The 24065-nt window shown below is 39.9% G+C and overlaps 2 protein-coding genes across 6 annotated transcripts in view; one reads left to right on the plus strand and one right to left on the minus strand.

Annotated features, from left to right (window-relative positions):
- The first annotated feature begins 590 nt into the window (after window positions 1-590).
- LOC114848046 (galectin-8-like) lies at window positions 591-4291 on the plus strand. Its single transcript, XM_029138168.3, has 8 exons — window positions 591-766; window positions 957-1045; window positions 1781-1991; window positions 2104-2223; window positions 2309-2335; window positions 2743-2831; window positions 2924-3089; window positions 3211-4291. The coding sequence occupies exons 1-8, from the start codon at window positions 728-730 to the stop codon at window positions 3358-3360; spliced, it is 891 nt and encodes a 296-aa protein (XP_028994001.1). The 5' UTR covers window positions 591-727; the 3' UTR covers window positions 3361-4291.
- Window positions 4292-4825: 534 nt separating this feature from the next.
- Window positions 4826-24065, minus strand: part of LOC114848042 (palmitoyltransferase ZDHHC14-like) — a 30525-nt gene continuing 11285 nt past the window's right edge. For 2 of the 5 annotated variants that reach the window (XM_029138159.3, XM_029138160.3), the window contains exons 4-10: window positions 15877-16029; window positions 13265-13402; window positions 12470-12518; window positions 11511-11613; window positions 11281-11390; window positions 9544-9649; window positions 4826-5926 (exon numbers count right to left, since the gene is read on the minus strand). In XM_029138159.3, the coding sequence (XP_028993992.1) occupies window positions 5456-5926; window positions 9544-9649; window positions 11281-11390; window positions 11511-11613; window positions 12470-12518; window positions 13265-13402; window positions 15877-16029 (1130 nt within the window). In that variant the 3' untranslated portion in view covers window positions 4826-5455. Of the gene's footprint in view, window positions 5927-6455; window positions 6567-9543; window positions 9650-11280; window positions 11391-11510; window positions 11614-12469; window positions 12519-13264; window positions 13403-15876; window positions 16030-24065 lie in introns of all 5 variants that reach the window. The other 3 variants (XM_029138162.3, XR_003784339.3, XM_029138161.3) reach the window with 3 other exon arrangements.

Here is a 24065-nt window from a genome sequence, read left to right on the forward strand (position 1 = left end):
CATTAGGTACATGAAAAACAACAGATTCAGAAAATAAAACATATCTGATGCATGTCTGATCATTTTAGCATTTTCAGCATTCCTTTTACAAAATTTGTGACTGTTAAAACAATCATTAGAAACACAGGCTTGTATAGTAACACTCCAAACACTCTATCCCTGACCTCGCTGACTTGATTTGGACTATAGTTTGAGAAATTAAACTTTAAATTGAATTGAGTTGACACTCATGACAGATTCTATTGTCCACCCCTCCCACTGCTGCGTCCGAAACAAAGCTGCTGTAGTGCCCCACCTCCCTTTAAATTATAGCACGTCCCAGACACCGTACTATAGAGCTGGGGTGTCAACGTGACATCCTCGAGGGTCGATTAATTATTAATTAATCGAATTAATAATTAAGTACAATTTAAATTGTTAAATTAATTGTACTTATTTATGAAATAATCTGTGTAGGAAATGTGCAAATAATAAAAAACTAATTTATGTGATGTATGTATTGTGTGAGAATTGATAAATTGTGTAACGTTGTCATTGCTGTAGAAGTGACGGTGACGCTTGTTGATGCGCGGACGTGATCACGTGACAGTGTGTTGGGCGCATGCGCACGAAGGGAAAATGCCCGCCGCTGTCAGCAGCAGTGTGTAGCACAGCAGAGCTATAACCCGAGTCTGTTTGGCGCTGATACCTCTCGCTCTGCATGTTGTAGTCTGACACAGGAAGCCTGATGTCTGTGGCAAATGCGAAACACACTGTCCTGAATCCGGTAAGATGTTTGTTATTAATGCTACTATCTGCATCTCTGATAATAATAATCATGATGATGATGATGATGCCATCGTCTAATCAATAAAGTGTCATGTAGCTAAAGCTGCGGGTCAGCGTCTGTCCAGTGAAGCACAGACGTCACCGTGTTTTTAGCAGCAGGTCCGTGTTGACGTGAAGTGTCCTCTTAGGTGATCCCATACACAGGACCCATACCTGGAGGCCTGCACCCCGGGGAGATCATCATCATTCAGGGCACTGTGCTCCCAGATGCCGACAGGTGAGCCGTGATCAGGACTGTTCATATTCCATTTATGACATTGGATCACAGACTCATGTCCTGGTTTAATTCAGCTAGTTTCCAAAAACCCAAAGAATGCTTAATTTAAAAAACAATCAAATAAATGACATGAATTAAATGTATTAACATCCTAAAATAAATAATATATTTATGGGTTCATTTTTGTCTCACTGGAAGCCAAAAATCACCAAATTCTACTGACCTAATTTGTGTAGATTGTGTTCTTACGGAAGTGTGCTGCAAAATATTTAAATGCGAGTTCAATGTGTAAATGCGCAATACAGAGTTGCATTTAGCAGCTGAAAACAAAAGGGTTTGAATCTGTGACCACGATTATTAACTAAAGCATTTGTATGATTATTACCTATAGTTAATAATGATTTATTATTAATTTAAGAGCAGTAGCTTGTTTCAGTAACATCACTAAAACTTATACTAGTTATCAGAATTAATAGCTAGTGGGACTTTACTGAGTTTTCAGCATTAGAACTAGTTTAAATCATAATATTAAAAACAATTGTGATTAAAATCAGGTATTGAAACCACATTTCAACTAAGGCCATAAGAAGCTGGATTGATGGAGGACCTGTGTTAGGATCCTACGTCATTGGAGGAAATCTCTGATGAATTAGCTATTGTAATCCTGGATCCTCTCAGGACTAGGGTCAAAGGTCATTTCCCACATTTCCCTTCATATGTGCATGTGTTTCCCAGGTTTCAGATCGACCTGTCGAGTGGCTGCAGCACCAAGCCACGCTCCGACGTCGCCCTCCACTTCAGCCCTCGCTTCAAAGGCTCGCCCTGCGTGGTCTGCAACTGCCTGCTGCAGGAGAACTGGGGCCAGGAGGAGACGCTCCACCAGCTGCCCTACAAACGAGGAGCCCCGTTTGAGACCATCATCCTGGTGAACGAAGACGTCTTTAAGGTCAGTCCACCTGCATTCCTGTGATTAAGTCGTCGTTAGGCGAGTGTAGGAGATAATTTCATCATGAATGATGGGAAAACTAAAGTAGACTGATGTTTCTAATCACCTACAGGTGGCGGTAAATGGCTCTCACCTACTGGAATACAAGCACAGAATCCAACTAAACAGGGTCGACACGTTTTCTATTTCTGGGAAAGTCAGGGTGCACGCCATCGGCTACATCCCCAACTCAGTGAGTGCATCTTCTCAACCCCTTCTCTTGTTGTTTTTAGTGTTTCAGCTGAATCACTTCTAAATCTGCATTTTCTTCCTTCTAGGCAATATATTCAGAATCAGGAGACTTAGTGAGTTTCTTCTTTTTGCGTCATCTACATAAAACATCTTGTGATGCTTCTAAATCTGGATCACACTAAATGCTTCCTTTGTATGTGTGGACCAGACTGTTCATTTCAGCATGCTGCACTTTTAAAGGACACATGTGGCTTATTATTACTTGTCTATTATTTTATGTGATTGAAGGCAGTATAATAATTGCTAACATTCAAGTACTAAAAATTTAATTACATGTCATTATAAAGCAATAAGATCATTCACTCAGGTCAGTTTGATCTTTCACATAGTTATTTCACAACCTTCTGATTATTTACTCGAATATGTGATACACATTATGTTGTAGCTTCTCTTAATGATACTAAAAATAATTTCCATTATGTCACTAGCATAAAATGTATTAGTATGATTTCGATTTCAGAGCCTCCCCTACAAAGGTAGTATCCTTAAAGGTCTGAGCCCAGGGCAGCACATCACAATCAAAGGACAGGTCAGCATGTATCCTCACAGGTAAAGTGATAAATAACTTAAGAAAAAAATCTACACACACACACACAGCTACACTTTTCTAAATATTTACCTGTTGTTCATGTTTCCTCCAGTTTCACAGTGAACCTCCGCAACAGCAGGACAGAGAACATCGCTCTTCATTTGAACCCCCGCATAAGGTCGGGAGTGTTCACCAGGAACTCGTACCTAGACGAGTCCTGGGGTCAGGAGGAGCGCGAGATTCCTTTCTTCCCCTTTTCATCGGGCGAGTACTTTGAAGTAGGGACAACCTGGAGCTTCTGTTCACAGCTTCGCCATCAGTTGACCGTTCATTTCATTTATGTTTGCATTTGCTGTATGAACCGACTGTACCTGTGTATTTCTACTTTTCACTTGTCAGATCCTCATCCTCTGTCAGCCCCATCAGTTCAAGCTGGCTGTGAACGGTACACACCTGTTCGAGTTCAGACATCGGGTACAGGACCTCAGCAGCATCGACCAGCTGGAGATCATGGGGGACCTGGAGCTTACCGACGTGAAACTGTGGTGATATTGGATCCCTCGGATCCCATGAAAACCAGCGTTCTAGTCACTGTTGTGTTCTGGTTAGGTATGCTAAATTAGCTTAGACAGAATGGCCCAGACAACAGAGGCTGAAGGTGGCAAATCCTGTGCTGACTCTATGTTTGAATGTCAGGTCACTGGTTTTAAGCTACTCTAGCATCTCTGGTGAAAAGGACAGGATGGGTCCAACCACAGACTTGAATGATCCATCTTTCTAGCCCCAACCTGAGGACTGACGCATGAGATTTAGTTGTCCTGGAGTGTCAGGCTACGAGCCACCATGACTGTTTACAGCTATAATTTAGGCTTGCTTCATTTTCAGAAACTGTCCCTAGTGCATCTCTACTCTGCACTGTATGATTAAAACAGCAAATATGCAAGTTAATACACTGGCTAAATTAAAAAGCATTCAAATAACAGCAAATGCAATTAATGAGTTTGAGGTGCTCTATTATTTTGGAGTAAGATCCAGTAAAGAATAATTCAATGCATAGCTACAATTAAAATTAATTACAAAACGATTAGTAATGCTTATTTTCTTTTTTTAGCACATGGTTGATATCGCTCATCTTAATGTATTCGAGTACTTGACCACATCTCTTTACGTCTGATATCTTTAACCACTAACATGCCAATGAACTTGCATGTATTATTTTTTGTAGTAAATTTCTTACAATGTAATGATAAAGCAGCACAGGGTAAAATCAACAGGGAAAGTATTTAAATGAACAAATTAGGTTTTTGAAAAGTATAGAGAACTTATGTGTTTGAGATCATCGTCTCCCTGTTTCAGCAAAGAGAAAAGAAACTTTTTTCCTGCGCTATTTTTGTTTTGCATTTTCTGTTCAAGTGAAGAAAAAACTATATATCACAAATGATTTAATAACAAATAAATGTACTATTATGTTTATATCTAACTCTTGAAGTGTCTACATTACAGCTAAAAACAATACAACCGTGAAAAACAAGCAACTCCACACCATGAATGTCATGTTGGTTTTGATTTTGTTGTTTCCAATTTAGTTGTGTTAAGTAAACTTGGGTTGTCCAACAACTATGTCTAACTGCAGTACCGGACATTCAACACAAGGTGGCAGTGGAGAATTAGTTTGTTAACTGACTGTTACCACCCACTGCACAAACACCTCAACTAACCACTGACAGTCAGTGAATGTGACGCTCTTCTATTAGACAAGGAACCGTCAGCACGCAAAAATTAACATCAAGAACTGGAACCTGCATCCTGATTTTAGTCTTTGTCTCTCCAGCGATTACTGCTTGTGACCTTTTTAGGACTTCTATAAAGACTCGTTTGAAAATAGCTTAACACTCCAAACATTTATTAGACAGGCCTCTTTTTAATGTTTATGTGTAATGACCACAGTCATCGGTCGCATGACTCTCACCATAGCATGTAATGCTTTCTTGAACTCTGTATCAACAAAGTCCGATTTGATAAAAAGTTGGTGTTTTATTATTATCCACAGGAAATATAATTTGTAAGAGTTGTAATAACCATGGTACAGTACAACCGTGTCGTATTTCGTAACATAGAAAAAGCAACATGATATGCAACATGATGACATTAACCATTGCACTGCTCAGAATGTCCGAGAAAAAAAAGGTCAAAAGACAAGCTCCAAATCAGCAACAGGCAAAAAGGTCAAGTTCGTTTAACAAACAAAACAAAAAAAAATAATCAAAAATGGCTCACAGACATGTGTCACTGTGAAAACGAAACACTGCTGTCCAGTCTCCAGGAGCTACTGAATTTTGAGTCCCTTAGATTACAAAAAGATTTGTCAGATGGCATACATACCAAAAATCATTTCTTGTCATTCCAGCAGAGACTTCTGGCAGGAAACTGGTCGAGGACAGCTGATATCAGTTTTGTATATCCGCATGGTTTCCAGCAGCTGAATTTTAATCACAGCCTTTTTCACTTCTCAAGTCCTTCTGAGGGGAGAAGGGAAACAGATTCAGGGGGAGAGTGAAGTGGTCCAGCACATGGCACGGGCAAGCTTAAGGGTTGGGTGTGTGATTTCAGGAGTGAGAAGGTGGGAAGGGAGTTTCTCCTTTCGTCAGACAGAGCTGAGCTTTACCAGTCCCCTGACAGAGTCCTCGTGTAGAGAGTCTTGACTGGCTGGGTTGTAGAAACCGGCCTGCATGGTGTGGCTGTGACCCATGGGGCTGCCACATGGAAGCATCCCAGGCGGTGAGGGCACTTCCTCAGGGGTGAGGAAGTGGTGGTGGGCCACCGGCTCCTGAATGGGGTGGCTGTGGTTGTGTGTGTGGCTGAGCCCATGGATGGGCAGCATATCGGTGGGTTCGTGGCAGCTGAGGCTGGGGGTGGACGTCGGAGGGGTGGGTTGGCCCAGGGTGAGAGAGGTGCACGGGCCGCCCAGGGTGAGGGCGGTACGGCCAGGGAGCGAGCTTCCGTTCTCAGAAGAGGCCGTCAGGATGATGGGCTCGCTGCTCTGCTGCTGGAGGAGAGGGGTGGTGGCGGCCTGCAAAACGAATTTGGTGCTCTGAATGCACTGGTCTTGGTCACACTGAGAGTAGGCAGCAGGGGGAAAAAATGGGATGTAATGAGATAGAGACAGAGATAGATACGGTGCCGGAGGTGAAGGATGGAAATAGAAAACAAACAAGTGAGACAGTGTTGAGAATTAGATGGAGGAGGAAAGAAGAAACAGATGACATGAAAACAACGAGACAGAGGAGGTGGGGACAGATGATTGGATAAGGGAGAGAAACAGAAAGAAAACATGTGTTAGTACCCTTGTTAGAATGCAGAGCCACACAAAGAACCCGTTCGTGCATCTGCCCCAGTAAAAGCAGAGATGAAGTCAATAGACAGGCTGCAAACACAGGACTATGAAGTCACTGCTTCATGGCCTATTGATCTCTGCTCCAGTTTTAGACGTGTGAGTTTCAGTCTGCATCACAGCAGCAGAGTAGATGGGTTAGGACACGAGCCATCAATGGTGTGCATCAGCTGCAGTGAGATTAGTTTTAACCCCATTACCCCATAAAGATCACCGGTTGTGCAGAAGTGACAGGGATTAAAAAAAGCCATACAAAGAAAAGATGCTGTGATGCCTCGGTTTACCCCACACTGCTACCAAAGCCTGAGTTAAGACAGCAGGATTTGTCCTGGACGTCTCACCTTTCTGTCTCAATCTCACTGACCTAAAAAGAGCAGATTACAGCGATTTCAAAAACAAGTTCATCTGCCTTTCACAGTAGAACAGCCAGATTCTGAGGATTATCAATCCTCTTATCAGCAGCACGTATCAAAGCTAGCAACTAATCACTGTTATGAGCCCAGCTCCACTCCAGGTTATTGAAATGATTCATTTGACGGGACTGAAATGACAGTGAATCCTCGTTCACGGCCACGTTATCACACACCTACATCATCGGCAACGTGTTGGATTTAATACAGAAATACAAGGTCGCTCCTTCCTGTTCTTACTTTGTGGCCCACAGAAACAGTCACAGCTAGACTGACTCAGCGCTGTGCAGCCTCCACAGTAGACAAGACAGAACTACAAGGAACAAGATGTACACAGCAGCCCGGGCTTTGTTTTGGTTTGCATTCACACACGGCACTAATGACACATCAAGGACAAGAAAATAATAACATTCTACAGCGGTGTCTCATTTCTGACAACATAAGACCGTCTGATCCAACCTAGCTCTGACTCAGCCGGCCTGAGTAAGAAAAACAGGGAACGACCAGGTTGGTGTTCAGAGTTTCACCTTAAATAAAAGGTTTTGATTGACTGCATCGAGCCGTAGTGGCAGCAGAGACACGAGCTCGGCATTCTGGGTGAATGTAAACATCATCAGTCATGTAGCTGACAAAGTGAGCGAGACTGGTGAGACTGAAAAAAGAGGCTGTGAACTGTCAGTCCCTCATCACTCAGTGTGCAATTATCAACAAGGAAATTGTGGCTGATCAAGCTGCAGTGTGTGTGTGTGTGTGTGTGTGTGTGTTATAAGACAACTTACAAAAAGGAAGGAACAAAAGGAAGGAAGAGACACGACTAAAATTAGAAATGCATACAAAAGCCAGTTGGGCATATTTATCATGAGGTTAAGGGAAATTACAACAAATCCGTTATCTCACCAGCCCAGCAGGTGCTTTTAGTTTTATGTACAATGAATGAAGATCATATTTTGATACGGCAATGAAAATGATGTTTAAAATCTTTATTTCAATTAATACCTCTATCTTTTTCCTCTTATCATTTTGGGCTAGTGACAAAAGCTTTCAAATGGAAATTAAAAAAAGCAAAGCTAAAACAATTTTTCTACTTTAACATCTACCAATTACATATGTTCCCAATTATTTGAATAAGACCAAAACAACAGTAAAATTAGCAAAGTGAAACCAGATCATTTTTATAGTTGGGCCAACTAACATTTTAATTGAATCCCTCCAAATCAATTCAAATTTTAATTAGGTTTTAGGTTATTGAGGTGTAACATCATATCATACATGGTTACTTTGTAGTCTTCCGCATACCAGCCTATTTAAGCTGCATCAAATATTAAATTCCCTCTCAACAAAACATGGGCTTTATTGCACTTAGTTAAATTATAATTTAGACCAAACCATTGGTAAAGAAGGATAAATATTCTATAACCTACCACTGAATTGGTTGACATCAACCAGATTATAAAATACAAATAGTTCATCTACCAAATATGATTAATCTATGCTAACTGTCAACTATACGTCTCAAGTATGACACATTTTCGTCCAACTGCTGTTTCTTCCTCTCTTTGCGTATACACTTACCAAACTGGACCAAACAGACAGGAGGCTTTTAGTCATTGCGTCTGAACTATTTAACCAAATCACAGCAGCTGCTTCTTTAAACACACACACACACACACACACACACACACACACACACACACACACACACACACACACACACACACACACACACACACACACACACACACACACACACACACACACACACACACACACACACACACACACACACACACACACACACACACACACACAACCTAACATACACATGAAATGTCTGTGGCACAGACTTTTTATAGCACACAAGGGTTTTTACAGTAACGAAGTGATTTGCAGGCGTTGGAGAAACAAGTTTCAAGAATGAAGAAGAAGTTTCAACATGTTTCAAGAACATTTGAAAAAAAAGACGTCTCCAGTGTGGGATGTTACAGATTCTAACAAACAGACAAAAAGCTGAGTATGTATCAGTGCAGATAGAATGTCCAGCAGCACAATATGACAACTCTAGCTGATCATCATGACTGAACAGAAAACAGATGGCAGATATTTATGAATATGCTGACATCATAGAATGTTACTATGGCTCTGATCCAATTACAACTAGTCCACACATTCAGGACCTGAAGACAGAGGACATTCGTGTTCGACATCTCAGTGACGTATGTGATGATGGCGTATTTGATGTGGCACAGAGAGCGAGTACCAGTGAAAGACACTTAATGGCTGTGTGCAAATAGGCCTTAAATCTAGCATGTAATGTGTGAGGTAAACAGCTAAAGACAACAGAAGCATTGTTGATTCTATTCAGGTCCCAAGAAGAAAACTAGTCATTGAGGTCAGCACACTGTTCTCTTCATGACACTAGCGATTCTGTCCCAGGAACTTGTCACAGCTGAAGATCTGTTTACCAACTTGCATGTACCAGTGTGAGGATGTGTATAACATATACATTATATGAGAAAGGGTGCAGTGTTGCTGGCCTTTACCCTCCTAGTGCAGTCCATTGTTCTAAAGCTAATCTAAAGCCAATAATTACCAACACATTAGAAACAATAACACACAGTTATTGTGATACATTGATCTGCCTTGGTTTAATGAGTAAAATGTCTGTTTCTGGAAATTAAACAGAAAACAGCTAAGAATTTACTGTTGGTCTGGCTGTGTCTCTGTCCATCAACTGACAGTGAGGGTTTAGGGTTAGAAAGGGTTAAAAAAAATTCTGCAGACACATTCACAATACCACATTTAAAGCAACCACTAACACTGACATTTTGACACTGCATGATGATTATACCTGTATTTTCTATGTTACTGTAAACACTATAAGCATTGTTATTACTTGCATAAATAAAGGGGACAGGCAGGTCAGTGTCTTACCATGTGGCTCTGCTGAGACTGGGTGGCCCCATACATAGTGATGCCATTGGTAGATGGAGCCAGCTGCGGTGTGTCTGATTGGATAAAGCCCCTTCTGTCAATAAGGCTAGCGAGAGAGAAGCAAACACAGGAAAAACACTGTGATTCACAAGTATTACACTACTTAACAGATCAAAACCAGCAGACTAACATAAACTCATTAGGTTCTCTAAAGCACGCTAGGTACACATATACAAATTAAAGAGTCTGTTTAAATGACTACAGCATATAAACACAAATCAGGTTAAATAAATGGTAAGTGACGGGGAGGTGTATGATACCTATAAACTCCAGTTATCCAACCTTGATCCCTGAGAGGACACAGAATCCCTGTGTCTGGGTTAAATCAGTCTGTCTGATCACTAAAGCTACTAAGTTTGACACAGCTGACATGGCAGACAACAATATGCCAAACTAATGCATATCCGCATAAATGTGCTCACGAAGCAGCTATGGTGATTATTTTCTATGCAGACGAGGAGCAGTCTCCACCACAGACACACAGAGCCAGGTGAACAGCGCAGGGCAATCATTTAACAGATAGTGTGCCGACAGTGTGTTCCAGTGGGACTGGCTGCAGGTGGAAATGGTTCGTTAGAATCACAGAGACAAACTGAAGGAATCTACAGCAGTGCTTTGTGGGTAATTATACCAGAATGTCTGTAAATGTATTGAAGGAAACAGGCATAAAAACATGTAGGATGGTACATTAGGGAATGTGAGTCAAAGTCCCAGCAGGGAGTGAAACGCAGGTGGCTTTTGTTTAAGAGTGTGTATAGTGTGTGTGTGTGTGTGTGTGTGTGTGTGTGTGTGTGTGTGTGTGTGTGTGTGTGTGCGCGCGCGAGGCAGTGTTGCCTTGCATATTAAGGCTGAGGTGAAACATTCCTTTATTTCTGGTGGATCCAGCTGTGCGGAGCCCGTGGGCGGCCAGAAGCACACACACATGTCCAGATGGCAGCCACCTGTGCTCCGAAGACTCTCCTTTACCACCCACTGGAAACATTATTGGTGACTTATGGCTTGTGATGGCCACAACACAGTGCAGCCAAGTTAAAAAGTCGCTAAAAAGGTCTTTTTTTGTGTGCGTGACTGAAATCCTACGAAATCCAAAAAGGTATGAGTTGTTTGTGACATCCTAACTGTCAGTGTGAGGTTTGTATCGTTAAAGTGGATACAAGGTACAGTTAAGATATGAACTAATGACAAGTATGTCTGTGGAAACAAAAAAAATCTAAATGTGGAAAAGTAAGTCGAACACGGGAGGGAATATAAGTGTACAAATATTTATTTACAGGAAAAATTTTGCTGTGGCAGATTGGCTGTATTTTCAAATCTCAAACAGCAAAAAGTGTGAGTTTGCTACATCTAGAATAACTTTCATCTTGAAAGTGGTTCAAATGGGCTTGAAATCTTCCCATACTCTGTATATCAGAATCTATATACAGAATAAAAGCAGCAGGAAGACTGATTTGAAAGCAGCTCCTCACATCAAAAGCAGACTCGACTAACAGATCTATTTTAGCTTACGGATAAAACAACAAAATAAAAATGGCGGATAAAAAAAACACGTCAGGTACCGTGACCTCCAACAGTTAATGTTGAATTTACTCAGCGCTGAGCAGTGAATGATAAAGCGTACACGTCACCACCTGGTTTCTGGGAGCGCTTGAATCACCTCATAACAATCACACATCGTACCTTGGTGGCAGGGGTCCACACAGTGCTGCAAAGCAGTTGGTGAAGATATTGCCATAGCTGTAGGGGTTGTAGTTGTCCTTCCCTCTTTTAGAAGACCATGAACCTTTTATCTGAAGAAAATGCACATCATTAGATAAACATCTGTGAACATGTGAAATGATCTCTTATAATATTAAACACGAAACATCTTTTGGTTATAAATTTTGCTTGTGTTTACTGAGTATACTCACATCCTCATTAGTTGTCTGGTTGGAGCTGATCAGGTAGGTATGAAAGCCTGAGAGACCAACTATGGACCAGACCGAAAAAAAACACACCACCACCTCTAGCACAGTGAAAATTTTAGTTAAGGAAGTCAAAACAGCTTTAATGTTACCCTTTTAATAAAACTGACTGTAATAAGAGCGCGCATCAAGAGAAACCTCAAGTAGTTCTGGCAGCTAATTTACTGACCTACAGCTTCGGGGCTGTGTCCTCTTGCCAATACTTCCTAGTTACTAGTTCACTTGGCTGTGACCGCATATGGTGGATATATTGTCAAATGTATTATTTGGTAGTTGAGTATAAATGTACACATGTTAAACTGAAAAGTTCAACTCAGTATCTTTAGCCGATCACTTCTGCCCCGTGATTCCTCTCCTGTTTTCCTCCTCCCAATCTCCCCAGTGAGGACAAAACGTGTCATCATTCACCTAGTACAAAAGGACTGCTACAATACTATCGACTGCAATTCCCCCTTATTAAAGCCCTGTAGGACACAGGCTGTTATCAGCTTGGCTTGGCACAGATTCCTCTGCCAGAGAAATAGTTATCTCACACAGGGCTGCAGAGAAGGGCAGAGAGAGAGAGGCAGTGTCATAGCCCTGTGCTCTCCTCTTGATTTGTGGTACAAAAACAGAGTTGGGCGTTATTTAGATTTGATTGTTTTCTAATCCGAGTAGCAAGAGAAGGAGCCAAAAATGTTTTGACCCAAGAATACCTTTACTCTCAATGGATTTAGGTCACCAGAAAAGCATCATGGGTGCATTTGAATCTTTTTGTCTAAAATGAAAATGAAAATGATGAAAATGTTTGCAGGCAAGGTGAGATAACATTAGATGCTGCATCTTGTGTTTGTTTGTATGAACAGGGCTAATCATGGATTACTATTAGCAGTAAAGCAATGCAAAGTCATTTCAGCAAAGGATATCTGGCAGGACTACCTTTTAGTGCGCTGAGGAACCCACTTTGATGGGAGCCTGTGAACAGAAACAGCTTTGATTAGACCACTAGAATTTTGTAGTTTTCTATTCTACCATTTGAAGGTCTTCTCTGGTTCAAGGTTAAGCTAAATTAAGTCCACACAATCCCCAAATTAAAATCAGTGAGACATATTTGTGTGGCCCAGGTGAACCACAAGCTAATTTGCCTTTTAATGGATGTACAAAATTAAGGAATAAGATCCAGAAAATGCACAGATGTGTTTATTATTATACTGAACCGACTTTATAAATTTGGATTTACCCTCTACTCAACTGTGGGTGTCCTATGAAGTCACAATGTAGACAGATGATTAAGACAGTGATATTTTCTAACATGGACTGAGACCCACTAGAATGGAGAAAAAAATATAAATAAAAAACACTATTTCAAAAACGCTAAAAAAATCCAACTGCTGTTATGCTTTCTTGCCAACTCTGACAACACACAACACAGCATAGTTACATTCAAAGACAAAAGAGCAAACTTAAAAGAGTATTAATCAGCAACAACAGTTTTCCACCAGCTAATCTTGGCCAATACTTCTATCTTGATGCTGCACTGATCTAGCAAGTAGAATCCAAAACACGCTCGCTCACACACAGCACAGTGGTTCACTGCCTGCTCCCAGCTGGAAAGATGGTAACAAGCCAGGATGCTGCAGCTTTTCACAACGCCTACTTACAACCTGCTGGTTCAAAACACACCAAGAACACGTCCTTTACTTCTTCCCCCCGCTACTTACGTAAAATGATGTGTGTGATGACGAAGGCGAAGATGAAGATGGTGAGGAAGGAAAGCGAGAGGATGAACATGTAGAAGAAACGGTAGTTCCTCCTTCCCACGCAGTTTCCCACCCAGGGACAGTGATGGTCGAAGCGCTCTGTGTTGATAGATGGAGAGAAAGTATAGAAATATTACTTATAGTATATATGAATGCACAGCTACAACACGCTTTCTTGTATCCTACCACGAGGCAGACTTGTGGTAAATCTTTTTCACACACACATAGGCATATTAAGAGCGTTGAGAAAACATTTAAACCATTCTTGGCTTAGAGATGTGGTTTCTTGAGGAGGCATCTAGGTGTTCTTTATATCCAGAAAAACAGAACAGAACAAATAAAATGGTTTCTCATGGCACAGCCACGTAAAAATTCTGGTAGGTTACTTCAGTGCATGTAAACACAGTATGAAGCTGGGGCTGTAGGACATTAGGGGCAAAGGCAAGTATCCCTCTGGGTCTTGGCAAAATAATACAAAAATTTTTCACAGTGAATTACTGGCTATTTTTAACATGTAGCTAATAAAAGTTACAGGGCAGTCGATGCGACTGTGTATGGATCAAAAGCTTATCCCTACGAAATGGGACGGGGTGAGGGTAAATTATTGTGAAAAGATAATTAATAAGTGGTATGTCATGCAAAGAAAATGCAAGCCATTGCAGCATGCCTATAATTTCACTGATTGTTCAAAGCGTGGGGAGCTTATTGTCAGAATGGTTATTCAACCAGTCCTACTGCATCTCTGAATATGTGGACTAGTAGCATTGCACAGCGGATGCCACGTAACAAATTACCAAGCTTTGTCAATCAACGCCTGCTTGAAAATCTGTTCGGGAGAAGCATCCCACAAGTCAAGCCTGCCACCGTGTTTATTAATATTATGTGACCAACACTGCTAGAGAGACACTGATGTTATACACTCTCTGGTTTTTATCGGTCTATATAAGGAAGAGCACACTGACAGAAGCACATCTTTTTCAGTTTTTGAAATCAACTTTTAAAGTCCTGATCAGAATTCATGCTTTCATGGTTGTGAACCCAAAGGTTTATTCAACAACATTTTTCAACAACCGTCAACACCGGCCTGATGTGTTTTCATTATGTGCCAGTACTCAGCTGCTTGCATAACAATGTAATTGATAAAGCACTGCATTAAGGCGTCTAATCAAGCACATTTAGACTGACAAATAGACGGATGTGCAGAAAAAAAATCCAGACAGATGACAAACTACAGCTTAAAACACTCCAACTTAACACTCCACCCACACATAAACAAACACCTACAGTTATTAAAGATGAAGCTGCATTTCAGACAAATTGACAAATTGTCAGAACATATGTACAGTACATTCTATAAAGGAAAAAGAACGACTGACTGTAGGTAACAAAAGGGAAGCAGCCTGTGTTTGGGCGTGTGTGTATTATAACACAAAGCCAGACGGATAACCCTCTTAAGGAAGTAACTACTATATTCCTATCCAGGTCTACTAGCAATGCTGTCCCTATTCTGGCTGCTAACGTATGCTATAAGTGCTTTATTTAGTCTTAGTTAAGCTTTAAAATGCATTCTGGGCAGTGGAATCTGAGGACTAGGGACAGGATGCGATGCTGGGTGAAGACATGGAGCCTGGAAGGTCATTTTTAAGAAAGAAGTCCTACTGATCACATCTGACATTTATCATTCGAGTCGAACACTCCCACCCACTAGTACCTAGAAGAGTCCAACTATGTGTCTGTTTCTCATTTTTGAATCCCCTCCCATCAGGCTCACTACTTCTAAAACCTAGACTGGTCTGCTCTGAGTTCACGTTTGGTTTAAAGTGGGCTTTAAAAGGAATTTAGTTTAGATTGTCACTTATTCACTCAATGTGAAATATTAAAGAAGAACTGAAACACATCAGTTTCACATTTTAATTTAAAATGGTGGTATAAATTTATGAACAATCCACCTTTCAGAACCATCACATTTTTAAAAAACATATTTTAAGCCTATCCTGCTTTCTGTCCTGAGTGCATCTCCACTCCCACCTCTTCATCTTTCTTGAATTTACTAACTTCATCTTTGTCTCAGGGTTTCAGTCAAATTCTTTCTGATAAGAAAGTAGACATTGCAACAAGGAGTTGTCTCTGGCGAGGGCGCATCAAAGCAACTAGGAAAAATACAGACACATAGGTCTCGGTGTCTCTGTCTTGAACATTTAATGATCATCTAACTGTGCATTCACTTTATCTCTATAGCATGAGGGCAGAGTTAAGATAAGCAAGAGACCATTTTGGTGCAGTTTTCTTGTTCTAAAGAGTAACTGGTCTTCTGCCCTTCCTCTGTGTAGATTTAATTTCCATACACATTTCCAAGGAAGGTATTTAATATTACTTGTAATTAAGTGGACATTTCTAACAAGTTACAGATCGACAGATCTATACTGACTAGATATGTGGCAGCCGAGGTTAAACATAAAACCACAAACAGTAGGAGTTCCAGACAGTATTCATTTGAGTAAAGTCTCAGTACAAACAAACATTACCTTAACACAAGAACACCTCACATTCAGAGAACTGTAATTTTCACTTACCTACACAATTGTCACACAGGCTGCAGTGGGAGGCACGTGGCGGCCTGAAGATCTTGCAAGTGAAGCAATACTTCAGTTTGACAGTCTGGCCGTTAATGACCACCTCTTTGGTCCTGGGCGGAGGTCTGTAGCCTGTACTGCCATTAGCCACATCTTGAAACAAAGATCAGAAGGAAGAATCAAAACAGTTTCTGCTAAACATTTAAGCGTAGGATTACCCTCTTTCTTTATCAGCCTCTATTTACATGTGGCATGTGCAATGCAGCCTAACACACTTTAGAAAGACTACTAATGGCTTGCAAATTCCCACATATACTGCAGTCTCCCTAGAATAAGTGTGATGGCAATATGTTTAAAAATGCTTAGAGAATGCATTTTTTATTTTCAGGTTAAACCAGTATTTCCATTCCTTTTTTTATATCTTGAGAGTAATATATTCCAACAAGGCTGTGGTGAAGTAAAGACTGTGCTGCTATTGTCTTCTCTGATAATGGTATATGTCACAGCATCAGCAAGTTTAAAAGGTTTAAACATAAGCAAACCCACACAGCTCATTATTTTTAATTGGCCTTGCAATTTTAGGTCTTTTGCAGAAGCTACAGTGTTGCAAAGAATATATTTAAGCCCCCTCCTGATTTCTTCTGTGTGCATCTCATATCAAACTGGTTCAAATTGTCAAACAAAATATAAATATTAACATCAATATTATCATTTAAAGCAAATATGTGATGTAATATAAATGTAATGCAATATATTTTTCAAGTCTTTGTTAATCTAATGTTGAGGTAAAAAAATATATATATCTATTTTGATCATTCAGACAAAGAAACTATTCACAAATACAACAATAGTGAAACCCGCCAGTAAATTCTTATCTCATTCAGGAAGTCAACAAAGACTCAAGGAAAACATTCAATGCATTGCAGGATTCTCTCATTTCAGTCATGGTCAGTAATTATGGGTTTACTCTTCATTCAGTAGACACTACACAGTGAGGCATTCATGTGAGAGCAATGAGGCAAAGCTAATGCTAACCTATTGAAGCTTATCTGGTATGAGACCGATGACTTATGAAGACAGGGGTCCTGCGACATATTCAGGCCAGAAGTCCACAACAATAACACCCTATCTACGCTCAAAAAAAGGGGATTGCAGTGTTGTGTTTGGTGAGTGAGTGATTGAGTGGAAGTTACTTTTTTAAAACATAATATGCACAAAAAAAGGAAAAAAAGGAGAAGGGACTGAATATTTCTACAGCACTGTAGACAGCCTGCTGCTGTGTGTCAAGAATGCAAACTAGAACTAAGCTACCCTTCCTGAATAACAGCCTGAAATGTGCCTCTCTCTCCACATTCCTCAGACTTAAAGACAGAGGAAGATTGCAAATTGCTCTGAATGGCATTTGATGGGAGGAGACATGGGTGATGACAGTCTACACTGTAAAGATGAGAGGAAAGATAAAAGATTTTCAAGCCATAAAAGGTAGAGTGTGCATCCTATTATTGCACTGCTTGCTTTAAGCCCTCTTACACACCATGAGAGTAGGAGATGGTGTGTGTAGGAAGATCATTTCAAAATCATTGACACATAACCATTGCTAACAGAGTGGTATGCGTGTGATTGTAGCAGGTGCGGAAGGACGGGGCTTGTGTGGGTGTTTGACATTTCTAAATAGGAGCAGAAGAAATGCAGCCAGTGAATTTTGCTCTATTGAATTCATCTCTAAGGTGATCAATAGCTGAGGAGCGCTGTCCTCTCGCCTTCACTCCCTCTGTTCCTCTGCCCTTTCAGAAGACTTCACAAAAGGAAGATACTGAATAGAAAGAGCTTACGACAACAATTAAGGCACATAATGGAGCTACCTCTGTAGAGTCCAGTTATTTAGGTCATCAAAGCACAATGAAAAGTACCGTAATACTGGTTCTTGACAGGTAAACTAATCGGTGACTCGAATAGTTCTCAAGCTGTCTGTGATACTGAGGAACTTGAGTGAATCAAGTACAAGCAACAATGAGCTAAAGTGAAGGTAGATATTTAAAGAGGTTTTGTATGGTGGCCAAAAGAGTTAAAAAAAAAATCACTTTGAATAATAATAATAACCCAGAATTTCTTTACTGTAGAACACAGAATAAATTATACTCTTTATTGTGAAGTCAAAAATGTTTTCAGTACTCCCAAGAGGGCAACAAAATTAAAAGTACTAATTACAAATACTGTATATGAATAACATATTTAAGAGAGCTAATGCACTCGTCCCATTACAATATGACCACAAACACTGCTATTGATGATTCATACTGGATTAAATGTGTTGATTTAACTAATACAGATCATTAATAAGCTGTGAATTGCATTTGCATGGCATTATACTGTAGACAAGTTGTTAATACCAAGATCAGTAAAAACAAATGCAACTGTGATTTAATACAAAAACAACCTCTTTTGTTGAACCACTGATGCCTGAACAGAAACAAAAAATGTGTTTTAGTTCCTTTCCTACGTTCAGCTCAGTCTTAAAATCTCACTCAAAAACAGGCATATTTCTGTACAAGTTCGAGTAAATCAACTGTAAACACACCTTGAGCACACTTCAACCAGGCCATCAACATTTACTATGTGTTCGCCAATGCCTGCAGCAAAGTAGCAGGTGAGCAGAGAGGTCAAAGAAGCTTTTCTGCTGAACAAAGCCATCTGTACACTTAGCCATGCTGTCAGACAGAGCTTTGCCTTACATCAGTGTTTAGTGGGAGATTCCTCAGAAAGCTAAACTAAGTGCCTGAGGGTAGAAAACAGGGCCAGGAGGACTGTAAAGTGAACACACACAGGCAACCTATCATTGTACATTCACAGACCTACAGAATTTTGCTCTATTTTTTAAGCAAAACATAGAAACAATTATAATTGAATGCATATTTCTAATATCTTAAAATAAATCCTGCCAAAATGTAAGGGTCAATACAAATTTCCATGGTACAGTCTATGGCTCAAAAAGGACACACACACACACGCTCAATGTCAGCCAAACTGTTAGGTGTTGCCTGGTGAGGTCTAAAGGGAAACTAATTGCTTGCCTGCTGTGTACGTAGAGGAATACTGATGGCTGATGTATACAAAAAACTGACCTTAACAGTGTCGACATGAGATAACACTGGAGAAACAAAAGCAAATTCTGTTCTTTCATGCAGTGGTGTCAAGGTCTTACTGTATACGAAAGACAACTAGACAAAAACAAACAAAAAGATATAGTCTTTTCTGAAATGTTGGAGGCATGATTGTAGAATGCTGCTAAGAATGTTTTTGATGTGGCAACACATCGGGTACACATTTCAACTAGTTGATTTGATTTTGTAACCGTTGTTCAGTCAAATATAAGCAACAAACCACAATAGTGTATACCATGGCTGGAGCAGGCATAACAAAACACAGAATCAAAATACAAAACAAAGTAAAAGTTAAATATTAGTGAATAATAAATACAAGTCAATGTTTTGATGAACACATGGCTGTATTGGACTACATTCAATATGTGGGATACAGGCATAGGACAGGGATGCCTAATGTACTGGGCAAGCTAGAGGCAGAAAAATACAGGTAGACACCTTGATCCTGTAATAACAAAGCATGAATATATCAACAAAAAAAGGCTGAACACAGCCAGTAAGACAGAAAACTAGTAGATCAAGGTTACTAAATCAAACACAAGTAATATGCTCACGCATTTGTATTGTTATATACCTACACTCATGCAGGTATTAAAGCACACATCATCTGCTTTTCCTGTCTATACATGTTGTCAGTTAAAGGAGGAATTATCAGCATTCACAGTTAATCCAGGCCATTCTTCACCACAAGTTTGTTTTCCATTGCCTGTTTTTTTCCACCTTGTGTGCTCCTGTAAAACAGACAGCTCTATTCCTGTACCTACGTCTACTCTTCAGACACTTTAAAGAGAACATAATTATCACCTGATCAAGATGATCAAAGAGGTAGATTATAAGAAAAGCTTTAAATGTCCCAGCAACACCTGGGTGCTGTTTTTCAAGATGCTAAATAAAGAAAGGTTCCCTTCAGCAAAAAAGTCAAAAGATAGATATTGATAAAGTTGTACTTAAAAAAAAACATTTTAAACAAGATTGAGTTTATTTTTTTTAAATTTAGGTGTGTACACTGGTTATCCGACACCTGCTTTCTTATGTCTCCAGGTCAACCTGAACTCAAACTCGTGCTCCCTTGCTGACATGCCACCTTTGTCAGTTATAATTAGAGAGGACAGGGTGAAGTCCATGTACAAACAGGCCATAGATTAAAGAGTCGAGATGTCAAGTGGATTGGTATAAGAGCACCCTTTCCACTGTGGCTGCACACCTATTACTTATTATGCATCCACTAACAATGAAGTCAGACATGAATGTGACCTCACTTGGTTGGCTGCACAGAGAGGAAGAAGAAAAGGAAATAAAGAATCAACAATGACTAGAGTGCCAATGAAGTATTGACATATTCTCTATTTCACATGCCAAACAAGCATGACACATTACTGTTGAAGTCGGGGCAGAATTATTTTGAAGCATCTCAGAAGTAACACGGGTTAAGAACGACACACTTAAGACACAAATCACCTTAAAACACCTTGTCCTGTTCTACCTGCTAATCATAAGAGCCTATTTATGGTTTATATCCATGGCAGTTTAAACTGTACCTTGAGCCATTGCAAATTTAATACTACAAGCAGACCCGTTAGGTGTTAAATCCCAACAGGCATGTTAGCAGAGTCCTATCACTACAGGGACAGGAAGGTGTATCTAATGTGATTAAGACACCTTCCATCTAAAAGAATATCTCAAGCTCTCTATCTCTTTTTTAAATCTATATTAGGTTCCAGCAGGGACACTATTAAACCAAAATATTTTAGTTGCGTTTGCCAAACAAATTAAACTATCTACAAAAATGTATGTTAAACAGCTTTGTTCCTGAAATTCATATTGTATCAAATTAGGACACAAGCGATCAAGGTCCTGGTTTTCTTTCTGAACAAGCCAAAAAGAGAGACTGACACGTATCTCATTAAATCTCACATTTTAGAGAATTAACAATTAGTGTTTACATTAATTATCTGGTTACAACATCTTGCCACAGAACTCAGTAGGGTTGTCTTGGTACAACGTTTTAACTTCCTTATACTTCAAATGTGAACTGCATAAAATGGAGAGTCAGGGAACAACTCCTACAACTCTGACTGGATGCCAACCAAAAAACAAAACCACCCATGCAGACTTAAGATTGGTGTCATGCTAGTCGCTGCATGCTCTACCGATGTGCCCATCCCTCCTCCTGCAGTCCAAAATGTACGCTTTCTAAAATCTATTCGCTTTGCTGGCCTTGAGTCAGACTGGCAGCTTGAAAAAAACCTGTGAAGATTCCCTGACATTCTCCAGCTAGCTGGGACCATATTAGGTGAAGGAAGGAAACGGGCAGCTCTGACCATCTCTCACTCTGATTAATGCTTCACAGAGTCTTTTGGATTTGGCATGTGGTAGCTGAACTGATGCCAGCCTGTCTAGTCCTGACATATTGGGCAGGCAGGCAGACATGCACAGATATCAAATGTGGCACACTAAAAAGAAATCAAGCCTCGTCTCCATTTGTAGGATGAATAAACAACAAAGCCGCTATCTTTCCTGACCCCTCACTCTTTGTTGCATGTCCATAATGTTTCTGCTGCATTAGGAGTAAAGCACGACACAACAAACCCCTAAACTAGACGTCTCATTTTTATCATTCAAGTTTTGCATAATGTGGAAAACATGGTGTATTGGATTTTGCTTCAGCTGGGTTTTTCACGTTCGGCTGAGGACTAAAGCTTTTGACAAACAGCAGCTATCTGCTCACAGTGCTGGCAGTGTAGGCCTAGGTATCAGCTTCCCCTCCTGAAGTACAGGAAAGATGAGAGACCTTGATGTCTCACAGTGTACACACATTAAAGTCTACATTATTCAGTAAACAGATCAATAGGAGTGGTGTCAAAACCGAGCAATGTTGAAATTCAACAGGAAAACATCCTTTATTTATCAGTCGGTTTGAAAAGGATACAATCTTTGGCTTTAGGCAGCATTTTTTTTTCCAAAAAACTGCACAAATAATTAGGTTGGGTGCATCTTACAACTGAGGATGTAATAAATAAATTTGTCACACAAAACAATATTTGAGCTGTAATGTCTACTTGAGTGTATGAAAATCTCGTTTGACAAATAAACAGCTGTTAACAGAAAAGTGACTAAGCATATGGCGAACACAGCTCAAGAACATAGGCTTAGCAAGTTCAGGTCAATTTTCATATGACTGTCAAGTGCTACCTTATAATTTTGACATAGGTGTAAAATAGGTGTAAAAGCAGATGTCATGGTCAAAAGAAACTGTGATATAAGTTTTATTGTACGTAAAAGAGGAGGAGTACTGTACCACTACAAGCATGAATGCATGACCTGAAAGCAGATATTCTAAACTTTTTCACAACTTCACAATGTATTTGAACCACCGTGGTGAGACATGGTATGAGACAGGCAAAAGGGTTTTCCCCTGGACGACGCTGTGAGAGTGCTCAGTGTTTGCGCTTAGGATGGAGTTGGATAAGCAAGCTAAGAGCTTACAGATGTGCTACTAATGCCTTGCAAGTCAAGCTGCCACGCCACTGCTAGCACCAAACAGAACTGCACAGGCCTAGACAAAGGAACCAGACAAAGGAAGACAAGAATGAAGGATGTTTGAATGGAAATAGAGAGCAGGGTTGTGTTCGTAGAGAGACACTGAGCTGAAGAGACTGATGGAGTCTGACAGACAGAAAGCAACATGAGAACAAACAGCACCAGCAGGAAATAACCAAACAACATATATCTATTTAAAGAAAATAATTGTAAGCATTTGCAGGATTTGGTATCAAAACACAATCATGACCTCTCCCTGTGCGTAATCTATAATATAAATTATATAAATCTACTGAACTATGTGTATTAACGTCACATGCTATTCTCAGTGAAGACAGGTTGTTTTACCAATACAAGTCAGGATCCTTCAATTGAAGCACAACGGGATCTTTAATGGCAGAAAGAGTAAGGTTTTTAGTCTTACTGCAGCCATAGAACTCAATGGCAATGTTTCAAAAGCACTACAAAGACGTCAGCTTCAGCTACACGGCACTACACAATGCATTTTTTCCACTTCTAAATGATTTTGGTGCAACTTGTCCTAACCTGCATGTCTCCTGTTAGTGCAAACAAAAACCTGATCAATAAAGTGAGAGAAACTATTTGACCATAAAAGTTATTAATAAATTACCCAAAATTAATACCTGTTATAGAAAGCAATATTTGTTCTTTGACAGTCTTATCCATATGACCATTTTACCTCCTGGCACCAGGCAATCAACTTGACATGAAATATTTGACTATACCAAGACTGTCCTGAAAAATGCGGGGTGGTATATGGGCCAATGCTGTTCATATTTCCAGTCTTTAATTTGTTTATTCTTGAGAAAGAAAAGCATAAAAAATGAAAGTGGTAATAGTGCTTCATACTGTTTCAGCCCAGTGCTCCAAGCCCTGTACTCTACCTTCCCTTCAAAAGCTCCTAATGAGATTAATTATGCCAGTCCAGAGTTTGTTTAATGGGCCCCCAGTGGCTTGAAGCACAACAAGTACCATCACTGGGAAAAAGAAGCTACACATTCTAAATAAAAAGGACCAAGACTTTGAGAGAGTGGTGTAAAAAGTAAAATCTTTCACTAAAGTGGTGATAATTCATCTAGGCACAGGGCACTTTGGAGACTGGCAAGTCAACAATTTACTGGTGGGTTGCTAAACTGGCTCAATTATAATTAAAAATTTTGCCATGATACACGCTCCTTCTCCACTAAAGGTGTATTTAGGCAAAGATTAAACTTTAACCAGACTTAAAACATTTTTTCATTAGTTGTATAACTTCTATGATTGCAATTTTCACTTGAACGTAATACAACATAATATAAAAACAGTGCATCACAAGCTGTAGTCATTGGTTTACAATGACTCACTGCAAGCTACAGTTGAGGCAGGGATGTTGGTAATTGAGTCATTCACCAGTTTTACCTTTCCCTTTTCAAAATTAGATTCTGAAGTAATCAAAATACAGTTTACGAGTCAGATTTTACATCAAAT

This window comes from Betta splendens, chromosome 22 (genome assembly GCF_900634795.4).
Source record: "Betta splendens chromosome 22, fBetSpl5.4, whole genome shotgun sequence".
In the NCBI taxonomy this organism is placed as follows: Eukaryota; Metazoa; Chordata; class Actinopteri; order Anabantiformes; family Osphronemidae; genus Betta; species Betta splendens.